The 11,811-nt window shown below is 38.8% G+C and overlaps 2 protein-coding genes across 2 annotated transcripts; one reads left to right on the forward strand and one right to left on the reverse strand.

Moving 5' to 3' along the window:
• The first annotated feature begins 1,363 nt into the window (after positions 1-1,363).
• On the forward strand, positions 1,364-3,470 carry LOC111456959 (serine/arginine repetitive matrix protein 1-like). The gene is made up of 2 exons (XM_023099042.1): positions 1,364-2,162; positions 2,671-3,470. Exons 1-2 carry the CDS (start codon positions 1,559-1,561, stop codon positions 3,273-3,275), a joined length of 1,209 nt encoding a protein of 402 aa, XP_022954810.1. The 5' UTR covers positions 1,364-1,558; the 3' UTR covers positions 3,276-3,470.
• Positions 3,471-5,445: 1,975 nt separating this feature from the next.
• Positions 5,446-10,752, reverse strand: LOC111456952 (ankyrin repeat-containing protein ITN1-like). Its single transcript, XM_023099032.1, has 5 exons — positions 10,314-10,752; positions 8,884-9,363; positions 7,952-8,101; positions 7,049-7,491; positions 5,446-6,218 (listed from the first exon to the last, which is right to left on the reverse strand). The coding sequence occupies exons 1-5, from the start codon at positions 10,687-10,689 to the stop codon at positions 5,559-5,561; spliced, it is 2,109 nt and encodes a 702-aa protein (XP_022954800.1). The 5' UTR covers positions 10,690-10,752; the 3' UTR covers positions 5,446-5,558.
• Positions 10,753-11,811: the final 1,059 nt, after the last annotated feature.

Consider the following 11,811-nt stretch of genomic DNA (forward strand, 5'->3'; position numbering starts at 1 on the left):
TCCTTTCTCATCAGTTTCAACATACGACTCAACAATTTCTCATTTCTCTTAATTTCTTTCGTTTATGTCAAGACAATTTATTTTTCCTCTCGTTTTTTCTATTTTTTTTTAAATATCATAACTTTAAATAGAAAAATATTTTATAGCTCGAGCTAAAATTTTCAAATATAAATCCAACAATATATCGGCTTCTAATAACTCCTAAAAGGTATAATTTATCTTTAGTGAAAATTGTCAACACATTGTGTTTGGACTTTTTAAAATAATTTCTCCTCACTCATACACCTGTTTTGGCTTGCTATGTGTTGTCGTCAGCCTCACGATTTAAAAACGTGTCAACTAGAGAGAGATTTCCACGCTCTTATAAGAAATGTTTCGTTCTCCTCTCCAACCGATATGGGATCTCACAATCCACTCCCAGGAGACAGCGTCCTCGCTGGTACACCATTCAGTATCTGAATCTGATACTATTTGTAACAGCCCAAGCCCATAGCTAACAAATATTGTCCGCTTTGGTCCTCTACGTATGATCGTCAGCCTCACGATTTTAAAACGTGTCTACTAGAGAAAGATTTTCACACCCTTATAAGAAATGTTTTGTTCCTCTCTCCAACTAATATGAGATCTCACAATCCGCCCCTCGGAGGCCAGCATCTTTGCTAGCACACCACTCAGTGTCGGACTCTGGTACCGTTAGTAACAGCCCAATTCCCACCGCTAGCAGATATTGTCCGTTTTAACCCGTTACATATCATTGTCAGCCTCATGATTTTAAAACGCATACATTATGAAGAAATTTTCACACCCTTATAAAAAAATGTTCCCTTCCTTTCCCTCTAACCCATATGAGATCTCACACTAAATTTTTTGGATTCAATGGTCGAATCTAAACTTTTAACCCTTTATTAAGATGTATTAACTTAACTAATTGATTTAAATTTATGAGATCTCACGATCCGCCCCTTGGAGGCCAGCGTCCTTGCTAGCACACCACTTAGTGTCGGACTCTGATACCATTAGTAACAGCCCAATTCCCACCGCTAGCAGATATTGTCCGTTTTAACCCGTTACGTATCATCGTCAGCCTCATGATTTTAAAACGCATACATTATGAAGAAATTTTCACACCCTTGTAAAAAAATGTTTCCTTCCTTTCCCTCTAACGCATATGAGATCTCACACTAAATTTTTTGGATTCAATGGTTGAATCTAAACTTTTAACCCTTTATTAAGATGTATTAACTTAACTAATTGATTTAAATTTAATTTGAGAATGGTAGATTTGTTTAGAATGTAAATAAATGAATAATAAAACTAATGAGAAAGTCATGTTCATGTTCCTCCTTGGTGACAGGTGACTTCTGAAGCTACAAGAATTAATATCCAATTAAAAACTGGTTGACTTGACCCTAAAATACCTCCATTCCCACCGTGTAACAATTAGGAAATGGCCTCATAACCTTCCATGAAATGCCCCAAACTTCATCACTGAGTTCACCAAAAAGCAGAGAAGAAACAGAACAAACCAGCTCTGTTTATTAGCTCAGCCAGAGAAACAATGGTTCGAGGCATTATCAGCCCCCCAAGATCCCGATCTTCCCCCAGAGAAAGCAGACCATTCAACAACAATGGAGCCACCAATCCACCGTCCAGACCCAATTACATGTCCCCACGCCGCCGCCCAACGACACCCATTAACCCCAACGAGCTGCGAACCCATAGAAAAGAACCCCAACCCACCGTCGTGAAACGCCCAACCAAACCCACCGATAGATCTTCAAACCCTCCACGCATCGACCCATCAAGACCCAATTCAAAGCTTGCCCCCTCAAGGCCAGCAGCCCCAAGCCCAAATGAGAGGAAATTAGACACCAAAACAGCGCCTAAAACCACCACTAGATTCTCTTCCCCTCGCCCAACCAAACCAATAACTCCGCCGTCGAAGAGCAATGGAAAAGGAGCAAGTGGGTCTGGTTCAAGATCCGATTTTTCTCGTGCCAAACCAAGCGATTCTCAAAAGGGTACTCCCAAAAACTTGCGGAGCGGTCGGTTGAATGATCAGCAAGATGAACAAATTGTTCGTAGTTATTCGGATGGATCTTATGGTGCTCGTACTCTTAGCGACCCTGATGTTCATAAGTTACATCAGCTTTCTCTTGATGGTAAGCCTTTACCCATTTTCAGATTCAAAAGGTTTATGTATGTATTTTGTGTTGAGGATTGTTGGTAGAAAGTCCCACATTCGCCAATTTAGAGAATGTTATATCTTCGTTGGTATGAGCAATATCGTACCAATGTAGAGACCTGCGATTCTTAACATGGTATCAGAGTCATGCCCTTAATTTAGTCATGTCAATAAAATCTTCAAGTATCGAACAAAGAAATTGCTAGTGTCGAAGGAGTCGTCAAAAGTGATTCATGTGTCGAACAAAGAGTGTACTTTGTTCGAGAGCTCCAAAGAAAGGAGTCGAGTCTCGATTAAGGAGAAATTGTTCGAGGGAAACATAGACCTCAAGGAAGGCTCTATGGTATACTTTGTTCGAGGGGAGGATTGTTGGGAGGGAGTCCCACATTGGCTAGTTTAGGAATGATCGTGGATTTATAAGTAAAGAATATATCATACCAATGTGGAGATCCGTGATCCCTAACGTTCTTGAAAATTTTATGTAGATAAGGATCTTGCGAACATCGTTCTTCATGCAAATTTGGTATACGAATCACTCGCCTCAGAAACAAAGGAAGAAGAATGTTCTTCCCAAGGCAATAATAGTTCAAGAATGTTTCAAATTTACAAGGAAATTGCATCCCATCATCAAGGAAACTCATCCATTACATCTTACATTACAAAGCTGAAGGCTTTATGGGATGAACTCGAGGCCTACATTGACACCCCCAAATGTTCTTGCGGTTCAACAGAGAAACAGAGTGAGCAAATTGAAAGGGAAAAAGTCATGCAATTTCTTATAGGATTAAACGATTCTTATTCCACCATTTGTGCTCAAATTCTTCATATGAAGCCATTTCCAACGGTGGAGAAAGCTTGTTGTGCAATACTTCGTGAAGAAAAACGCAGGGAATTGGTGTTATCATTGGAGATTGTTGCCGCCAAAGTGATCCAAAACAATTGGCTTCTTCAAAATGGTCATTCGATCAATGGTGATAATGAAGAAGTTGATCATATGAATCTTCAGGACCTGAAAGCTGATCAAAATGAAGCTATGAGTATTCCCATTGAGCCATTGCTCATAGACCTTGGCTCTCCTGTTCGATGTTGAATGTTTTCAGCTCAAGAGAGGTTAGCTCCATGACTGGTGAGTAGCAGCTTGTACTCATTTATTAAATGCAATAGATATCGTTGAATTAATGCAAACAACCCATATCTTGAACTGAATAGCTATTTTTTACTTTCTAAGGTAGAGGGACGTTTAGTTTATTCTTCAAAAGTAAGTAATTATGTTGAAAAGTTTCAATTATCTCATCTTCTTAATCATTCGTAATCGTAAGTTGTTCCTGTCTGATCGATTATCTCATCATCTTATTATCTGATTTGGTCAATTGTCTCACAATTTTAAAATGCATTTTTCATGAGCAAACATATCTTTGCCCAAGTCCACTAATGTTGTCTGTTTTGGCTCATTGTCTGACGGGAGAGGTTTCTACACGATCATAAAGAATGCTTCTTTTCCTTCTCTAACTAACGTGGGATATGAGAATCTCATAATCTACCTCTCTTGTGGCCCAGTGTCCTCGTTCGCACACAGCCCTGTGTCTGACTTTGATACCATTTGTAACAGCCCAAGCCCACTGCAAAATATAGTATGCTTTGGCTCTGTTACGTATCACCGTCAGTCTCACAGTTTTAAAACGCGCATGCTAGGGAGAGATTTTCACACCCTTATAAGGAATGCTTTGTTTTCCTCTCCAACCGATGTGGGATCTCACAATCCACCTCTTTAGGGGTCTAGTGTCCCCGCTGACACACTCGCTCACTAGTAGGGAATTTGACATGGGCAAGGCTGTAGAATATAGTTATGGGAAGAAATCTATCTTCGCCCCAAACTATTTAAGTAGAAATTTTTTGCGTTCAAGATAAATCTCGAGACTTAAAAGTAAATGAAACTACGAAATTGTGGGATTGTAAAAGTCAAGAAACATTTATAATTTTTCAAAGGAAACAAACAAGTTGCACATAAACAAGTTGCAATAATTAAGCAAAATCCAAGGCTTAAGAACAAAATAATTGTTTATAGGCAATGAAGCCACATGATCAAGCAAGGTTAAAGGGTTAGGTGAAGCGAGGAAGGCACGTAGTTTACTGGCTCTCACATGTCGAACCCAATTCCAATTAATACTTTATGATAACATAGAGTCAGTAACCTTTTTTGCACACAATACTATAGAACAATGTCACATGCATAATCTTATACTTAATAATATTTAATCACTTAATTAATTAGTACAGATGATACAGATGCATTAAAATAATGTATGTTTTTTTTGTAAGTTTTTATTTCTTAGTTGTCAATAACCCTTTGTAAGGGCGTTCATACGATTTGATAATCTAATCAGCTCGAATTACTCAACTAAAACCATAAAGGTTAGATTGGGTTGAGTTAGATTTTTTTTCGAGGTTGAGTTGAGTTGAATTTTTTAAAAACTGAAATTTTGGGTCAATTCGCACATTGTTTTTGTCAGGTCAAACGGATCAATGGCCCTAGGAAGGGTTATAATGTCCCGATAATGTTGTAGTCAACGGTAAGCTTCGGTTGAGCACTTTAAGATTGTTTTGACCCCATAAAAGGTATGAACACGTCCGAATGAAGTTCCAAATTGATATAGAAACATGTCAGTCGTATTGTTAAGATAGAGTATAGACAAGGTTAAATTTTAGAACTTAACCTAGATTGGAGGCAAGTGGTTTAGAGTTGCAATGGAGGAAAATACATGTACGAGTGTAACAGCCCAAACCCAAGCTCACCGCTAGCCGATATTGTCCACTTTGATCCGTTATGTATCGTCATCAACCTCACGGTTTTAAAAGTGTCTTCTGGGGAGAGGTTTCCACACCCTTAAATAGAGTGTTTTGTTCTCTCTTCAACTGATGGAAGATCTTACAACGAGTTATGTATATGACGGAAGGATACTTAGTTCCACATGGATGATCAAGTTCTGTTGAGGAAGGAAGAACCTCACCTAACGTTTGACAAAGCCACAAAGATGAACAAAAAAAAAAAAAAAATCTAGTTTTGAGTTCTCCTTAACCCTGATCATAATTGAATGTAAGTCATGATGCTGCCCGTTTGAAAAGTAGGTGACACTACCTATAGTAATTCAATCTTTCTAATCATCTCACCCCCGCTCAATGGTAGTTTGCGCCCGCACTGTTCATACATGCATACACCCAACTTTATAAATGATATAAGAAAAACTTTGAGATCCAAATTATGTTCATGAAACTACATACATTATTACTTCAAACTTTTGATAATCAACATTAAATGTTCATAAAATGTTAGTAAAATTACACATTGATGGGCATTGACAAGCTACCCATTGCACTAAAACAACCTTTTCTCACGCTGTCTCAAAGAAAACTTAGACCAATAAGCTGATCGCAATATGTCCACTACAAGTTTAGAATGAAACACACAAAAACACCCAACTGGAAGAATCGCCACAGCTCCAATGGCCAATGGAATCTTCGCCTTTGTTTTATCGTACGCAATAAAGAAGGCTGCACTGAAAGCCACCACCATGCATGCAATAGAAACGAATAGCGTCAATAGCCCAAACAATAGCTTGCTCGGCAACGACACCAAGAAATCTTCTTCTGCATAGCGGGATGTCAAGATTGATAAGAACGTGAGTATAGAAGTTGTAGACAACACTAGAGCTGCAACATCTGATATTACAAACACTGTAAACGCTTGATTCTGTCGAAATATAGGTATCCCTTCCTTGTCATCGTTGCCTCCTGGAACTGTGAACGCTGCTGCAAAAACTACGGTCGCTATCAGTGTCGCCACCAGCATGCATGAGTTCGCCGTGTTTTTCATCCATTCCTCGCCTTGTTTTCGTAGTTGTTCATGTTCTTTTGTAAAGAGCTCGCGGGGTGTTAGTTTATCAACTGGGTCTTGTGTTATCTTTACTTGGGAAAGCTCTGGAATTCGATCACATCTCATTTGAAGATGGGAGGATACTACGATCTTCTCTACTTCCTTCAAGTTCACATCAGTTCAATTTTTAAATAATGTTGGATGTGATCCGAAATATGTTGAGGCAAGTAAAAAGAAGCAATAATAATAACAAAGATAATTGAAAAGGAAAGGTTTAACTTTTCTTTGTTTCAAAAGATCCCTCCTCTTAAGTTGTCCTTTACCGTTGTCACTTCTCTTCCAGTGACTTTGTACGGTGACAACATTTGTTTCGGCATTTTGGCTCTGATACCAAATGTTGGATATGACCCACTATCTACATATGTCGAAACAAATAAAAGAAACAACAACAACAAAGAGAATTGAAAAGCTAAGTGTTTAAGTGTGAGATCCCACATCGGTTGGAGAAGAGAACGAAACATTCTTTATTAAAGGTGTGCAAAACTCTCCCTAGCAGACGTGTTTTAAAAACTTTGAAGAGAAGCTTGAAAGGGAAAGCCCAAAGAGGACAATATCGACTAGCGGTGGGCTTGGGCTGTTACAAATGGTATCAGAGCTAGACACCGGGCGATGTGCCAGCGAGGAGGCTGAGCCCCGAAGGGGGGTGGATCGAGCCGCTATGCTAGCAAGGACGCTGGGCTTCGAAGAGGGGTGGACACGAAGGATGTCGGCCCCAAAGGGGAGTGGATTGTGAGATCCCACATCGGTGAGAAGAACGAAACATTTTTCATTAAGAGTGTGGAAACCTCTCCCTAACATTAAGGTTTCTTTGTTTCAAAAGATCCTTCCCCTCAAATTGTCATTTTTGCTTGTTTTCGATCGTAGACTATATCCAACAAACAACGATATCGGGGAGTAAATTTAAACCATGAACCACAAAAAGGAGCTGATACCTTGAACCATAGAAGCTCGCGTTGCATTTGTAAAGCTGCTCCTGAAACTCTACTCAAGTGATCTGGAGCGGCTAGTAATCCAGCTAAGTGTAGCATATTGAATTGTTTTTTTCTATCATGAAAGTTGGCAAGAAAGTCTTTGAGGCCTCCGATCTCATATATTAAACTGAACACACTCTCTTGTCGATTTTCAACTGCTATATGAAATATGCTCTTGTCGTCGTCATCAACTTTCCATAGCAAATCAGGATATGAACGAATGAGTATTATCAAGAACTCAGCGTTTCCAACTCTTGCAGCATCGTGCAACAACCTTGAAGGGTTTTTTATAAAACTATATAGCTCTCGTTTTGTAAGTTCCTTGACAACAAAATTCCATAGACGTTCTACTGTTTGATGAGCTAGTGTCTGCATCAGAGCTTTGTTGTAAAGTCCGTGAAAGCCTAGCCAGCACACAAAGATATAATCATGTCATTATATACGTAACAGCTCAGACTCACTGCTAATAAATATAGTCTGTTTTGGCCCATTAAGTATCATCATCAGGCTCACAGTTTTAAAACGTGTCTACTAAGGAGAGGTTTCTCCACCATAACAAGAAATGCTTCTCCAAACAAATGTGGGATCTCACAATTCACCCCCTTGGGAGCCTAATGTCCTCGCTAGCACACCATCTAGTGACTGACTCTTATACCATTTGTAACAATTCCATCCTACGGCTGACAAATATTGTCTGCTTTAGCCTGTTACATATAGCCGTCAGTCTCACGATTTTAAAACGTGTTTACTAAAGAGAGGTTTCCACATCCTACAAAAGATGTTTCGTTTCCCTTTTCAACTAACGTGAGATCTCTCGGTATATATTCTTACACATTGAAAAGAAAGCAAAGTTAGATGCCTTACGAGAGTTTATGGATGTTTTCCAAAAGCTAAGCTCGGCGTGGCTACCAATAGCAGATGGTTTTCTAGCAAGTACATGCAAAGCTGTGTCGCCATTCTCCATTTTCTCCTTTGCTAATTCAGGTTTCTTTTTCAGAATTTCTAATGCTATATCTGAAAGGAAGAAAGAAAGAGTAAGAAATATATTAACAACATTTGTGAGTAATTTAGAATGAAACTCTAACATCCCACCACTAGCGGATATTGTCTGCTTTTGGCTTAGTACGTATCACCGTCAGTCTCGCGGTTCTAAAACGTGTCTATTTGGAAGAGGTTTCCACATCTTTATAAAAAAATGTTTTGTTCCCTCTCCCATCAACGTGGGACTCACAATCCACCCATCTTGAGAGTCCAGCGTCCTCTCTGGCACAATGCTCGGCGCCTGACTATGATACCATTTGTAACAGCCCAAGCCCACTGCTGGCAGAAATTGTTTGCTTTGGCCCGTTACGAATCACTGTCAGCCTCACGGTTTTAAAACGCATCTACTAGGGAGAGCTTTTCACACCTTTATAAAGAATGTTTTGTTCTCTCTCCAACCAATGTGGGATCTCACAATCCACCCCCTTGAGGGTCCAACATCCTCGTTGGCACACTGCTTAGTGCCTCTCCAATCAATGTGAGATCTCACAATCTACCCCATTGAGTGTCCAGCATTCTCGCTAGCACACCGCTCAGTGCTTAGTTCTGATACCATTTGTAACAGTCCAAGCCCACCACTAGCAAATATTGTCCGCTTTGGCTCATTATATATCACAATCAGCCTCACAATTTTAAAATGTATCTACTAGGGAGACGTTTCCACACTCTTATAAAAAATGTTACGTTCCCATCTCCAACCAACATAGAATCCCGCAAAAACAAAACTTTAACATGAATAAGGATAGAAGATCAACCGTAATAGTCAGTGGAAATGGTTTCAATAAGAAGCTCAATCTGTTCAGAAGTATCCAAAGCTTCAAATTTAGTCTTGGAGAATAGGAAAGAAGCCATGTCTTTGCGTTTGTAAGCTACCGCCATTAAAACTGGGGTTGGTTTATAAAGATCATGAAGATCTGGAAGATCAGGATTCTTGTCAACCATTACTTTAGCAATCCTTACAACTCCTGATGCAGCTGCAAAAGCAAGAGCAGTGTTTCCCTTCTCATTTTTAGCAGCTAAGTCAGCTGGAGAGGTAAGTTGAACCAAATTTTCAACAAAATGAATATGCTTTGCAGCAGCAGCAATATGAAGAGCAGTTTCATCAGCATCAGTAATCTTCATAGTAATAGTTGATGAATCAATGTCAAATATAGATTTGGCTATCTTCCAATCACCCTTTAAAGCTGCTTGATATAACCCAACTTTTAATGGAAGGTATGCTCTCTTCTTTTTTGCTGCACATACAAACAAACAATCAATAATGGCTCATCCTAACTATAACGACTCAAGCTCACCGCTAATAGATATTGTCCTCTTTAGCCTTTGTCCGTGCTAACAGATATTGTCCTCTTTGAGATTTTCTTTCGAGTTTTCCCTCAAGATTTTTAAAACACGTCTGCTAGGGAGAGGTTTCTATACCCTTGTAAAAAAATGTCTTTGTTTACCATTTATAACTGCCTAAGTCCACTGTTGGCAAATATTGTCACTCTTTGGGCTTTCCCTTCCAGACTTAGGTTTTTCAAACACATCTATTACGGATAGGTTTCCACACCCTTATAAAGAATGTTTTGTTTACCATTTATAACAGTCTAAGCTCACCGCTAGCAAATATTGTCTTCTCTAAACTTTCCCTTTCGAGTTTCCCCTCAAGGTTTTTAAAACGTGTTTGATAGGGAGAGATTTCCACACCCTTATAAATAATGTTTTGTTTACCATTTATAACAATCTAAGCCCACCGATAGCAAATATTGTCCTCTTTGAACTTTCCCTTTCGGGTTTCCTCTCAAGGTTTTTAAAACGCGTCTGCTAGGGAGAGATTTCCACACCCTTATAAAAAATGTTTCGTTTACCATTTATAACCATCTAAGCTCACCGCTAGCAAATATTGTCCTCTTTGGACTTTCCCTTTCGAATTTTCCCTCAAGGTTTTTAAAACGCATCAGCTAGGAAGAGATTTTCACACCCTTACAAAGAATGTTTCGTTTACCATTTATTTATAACAGTTTAAGCCTACCGCTAGAAAATATTATCCTCTTTGAACTTTCCTTTTCAGGTTTCCCCTCAAAGTTTTTAAAACATGTCTGCTAGAGAGAAGTTTCCACACCCTTCTAAAAAATGTTCCTCTCCAATCGACGTAAAATCTCACCATAACTAAAACAAAAAAATCTTAGAGGGATGAAAATACCGTTGCAAAGAATAAAATGATGGCTGGGATCTGCGGCATTTCCCTGATTTTCTTGTCCCAGTGCTCCGGTTTCGGAGCGATCGCCATCGGTCGATGGTCGAGCAGTGGCGTTGTTATCGCTCTCTTCTCCTCCATCGACATCGGCGTCATCGGCCTCAGCAGCAGAAGCTTTGTCCTGAGCGGACCAAGTGATATTAGCATCAAGGTATTTATGGTTGGAAGAACCCCATTCATCGCTAACAAGAGGCCTATGAGCTGGTGGCGTTGCTGGTTCTTCTCCATTTGGATTGGATTCATAAGTGGAAGAAGGAACATCGTCTTCTTTAAAGAGAACCCTCACTGAATTTTTCATATCCTTCTGCACTACTTTGCTCATCTCTCAGATCTTTCAAACACCTTCAAATTTTAAATTTTTACATCAAAATGAAGGACTTGGATGACATAAAAATGGGAGTCTTTTCTCAGTGCAACGGTCAATAAGATTTTTTTTTTTTGGATAAAATACATAGTAGGTGATATATGTATAATAAATATACTGGCTAGTTGACTAGGTGACAATTTATTGACCAATAACTCCAAATATTATTAAGGTTTAGAATTAATTTATTATTGTTGTGGTGTAACGGACTCTCGAGTAACCGAATTTAACATGAATGAACTGAGATCACATTCAAATGAGAGCGATTTTAAAGATATGATAATTAAGAAAGACTTAAAAGAATTAAAAGTAATGACCTTTCTTTTTTATGGCTCAATCATCGAAACTTCATGCTTAATTGTTTTTTACTTGAAGCAATTTTAGGTTGGAAATTTTATTAGGAAACATGTGAGCGAGGACAAAGCATGCTTGAAGGACTTGTGTTGGTTTGCGGAAACAGTTTTTACTCTTAAGAAGCGTGAAGTAAGTTACGTGTACGAGAGAAAGGCATGTCCTAGTAAGGTGTGGTTTAGGGACAAACTAAAGTGGGAGCTGGTGGGTAAGTGACACTTGAGGAAATAAATGATATATGGATGCATGTAAGTGATGACAAAATATACTGAAATGATTTGTGTTGGTTTGTGAGGATAGTTTTCACTCTTACAAAGTGAGAAGTAAGTAACGTAACCATGTCGCAGGGGAATGCTAGAGACAACAGGTGTCGAATACAGATTTTGAATCCTAGACTGGATCCTTACAAACTAGCTAACCCTCTCCGAACTCCGCCCAACCCCGCTCACTTTAGAAGCTTATGTGGTGAAGATCAAAATATATGAACATAGTAAGGATAAAAAAGAGGGGATAAACATCAAAATAAATGAACATAAAAAAATGACTAAGAACGAATCTCGAAAAGCAACGGTAACATCCATAAATTAAATAGTACAATACTTTATGATTTACAAGAAGGGATGCTCCCCGACAAATTTGTTTTTTTTAAGAGAAGTGAATGAAAGACACCTTCAAAGTCAAAGTCTTTTTTTTTTTTTTTTTTTTTTTTTTTTTTTTTTTTTTTTTTTT

The sequence above is a fragment of the Cucurbita moschata genome, unplaced genomic scaffold (genome assembly GCF_002738365.1).
Source record: "Cucurbita moschata cultivar Rifu unplaced genomic scaffold, Cmos_1.0 Cmo_Scf00019, whole genome shotgun sequence".
In the NCBI taxonomy this organism is placed as follows: domain Eukaryota; kingdom Viridiplantae; phylum Streptophyta; class Magnoliopsida; order Cucurbitales; family Cucurbitaceae; genus Cucurbita; species Cucurbita moschata.

Bases quoted from the DNA above. Each gene is read 5' to 3' on its own strand.
- LOC111456959 (XM_023099042.1), top strand. From the start codon at position 1,559: ATGGTTCGAGGCATTATCAGCCCCCCAAGATCCCGATCTTCCCCCAGA. The intron at 2,163-2,670 runs GTAAGCCTTTAC...AATTTTATGTAG, and splicing joins ACATCAGCTTTCTCTTGATG to ATAAGGATCTTGCGAACATC.
- LOC111456952 (XM_023099032.1), bottom strand. From the start codon at position 10,689: ATGAGCAAAGTAGTGCAGAAGGATATGAAAAATTCAGTGAGGGTTCTC. The intron at 8,102-8,883 runs GTTGATCTTCTA...TCTTCCTTTCAG, and splicing joins CATTTCCACTGACTATTACG to ATATAGCATTAGAAATTCTG. The intron at 6,219-7,048 runs GTATCAGCTCCT...GTGAACTTGAAG, and splicing joins GCGAGCTTCTATGGTTCAAG to GAAGTAGAGAAGATCGTAGT.